General features: G+C 64.0%; 1 protein-coding gene across 1 annotated transcript in view; it reads right to left on the bottom strand.

Annotated features, from left to right (window-relative positions):
- Rbpms2 (RNA binding protein, mRNA processing factor 2) overlaps window positions 1–524 on the bottom strand; it is a 25,294-nt gene extending 24,770 nt beyond the window's left edge. Inside the window, exon 1 of the mRNA XM_023712573.1 lies at window positions 494–524. Within this exon, the coding sequence (XP_023568341.1) occupies window positions 494–514 (21 nt within the window). The 5' untranslated portion in view covers window positions 515–524. The remainder of the gene's footprint in view (window positions 1–493) is intronic.
- Between the last annotated feature and the right edge of the window lie 643 nt (window positions 525–1,167).

Raw genomic sequence — 1,167 nt, 5'->3', positions numbered from 1 at the left:
ATCCCCGCCGCCCCGCGCTCCCCGGCCCGGGCCGCGACGCCCCACTTCCCGGGGCCGCCGCGCCGCGACGAGTTTTTAAACTTTGATGAAGTCGCTGGGCCAACTTTCTTAAAGGGGCCGCGCGCCGCGAGCAGATGGCGAGAGGAGGGGGCTACACCTGGGCCGCCGCCACCCCCAGCCTGGAGGCGCCGAGCGACTTAGAAGCGGCTCCCCTACCCGCTCGCCCGCGTGCGTGGCCGGAGGAACCCACTTCCCGCCCAGTACCCGGCGCGTCCGGAGACCCCCGGGCTGTGCGCCCCCGGCGAGCGACGTCCGCGCGCCGGAAGGTTCCCCGGGGCGCGCGGGGCCCCTCACCGCGCCCCGCCCCTCCCTGTGCGGGCCCAGCGGCTTCGCGACCCCTGCGGCGACCCGAGGGGGCGCGCCTGGAAAGCTGGGTCCGCGTCCGGAGCCGGCGAGGTTCCGGAGACCCGTTCCGGGGTCCCTGCGTGTCCACCTGCTGTCGGAGAAGCACCATGCGGGGCGGGCCGGGGCTGGGCGGTAATTTGACACCTGCACCCCGCGCCTGAAGGTGGCCGGGCTGCCCCAATGACTTCACCTGGTGCATAATCACCGCGCCGGGGACGTCCGCGGTGTCCACCATCCGCCGGCACCAACGCCCGCGCTCGGCTCAGGCGCAGCCAGTCCGTGACGTGCGCTGAAATTTACCCAGTTTTCGGCGGTACTTACAGCCTCTGCCACCTCCAGATGGAACGAGGCTTCCTTTTACTTTTTTGAGACAAGGTGTAGCTAACATGCCCTTGCGCTTTCCAGGGAAGCACTTATTCTGCTGAGCCATCTCCCCGGCCCCACGTTTCCCGTATTGAATGGGCTCCCTCCTTCCCTTCTCTCCTGGCTAAATAATTAGTGTTTGGGGCTGGGGAGATGGCTCAGTGGAATAAGTGCTTCCCTGGCAAGGGCAAGGGCCTGAGTTCAATCCCCGGTTCCGCAAAAAAAAAAGCCCTAAAAAAGGCCTTTCCCAGGGCTTTGGGACCATCACTGCCTGTGGTTCTTTCTCTTTGTTTCACTGAGCACCCCTCATGCTTTTATTTTTGCTTTTTTGTTTGTTATTGTTTGTAGTACTGGGGATACTACGGCCTGAATTCAATCCCCATCCAGCCACAAAAAAAA

This window comes from Octodon degus, unplaced genomic scaffold, assembly GCF_000260255.1.
Source record: "Octodon degus isolate 3935 unplaced genomic scaffold, OctDeg1.0 scaffold00026, whole genome shotgun sequence".
Taxonomy (NCBI): domain Eukaryota; kingdom Metazoa; phylum Chordata; class Mammalia; order Rodentia; family Octodontidae; genus Octodon; species Octodon degus.
Note: the sequence above shows the minus strand (reverse complement) of the source record. Positions and strands in the feature narration are given on the sequence as shown.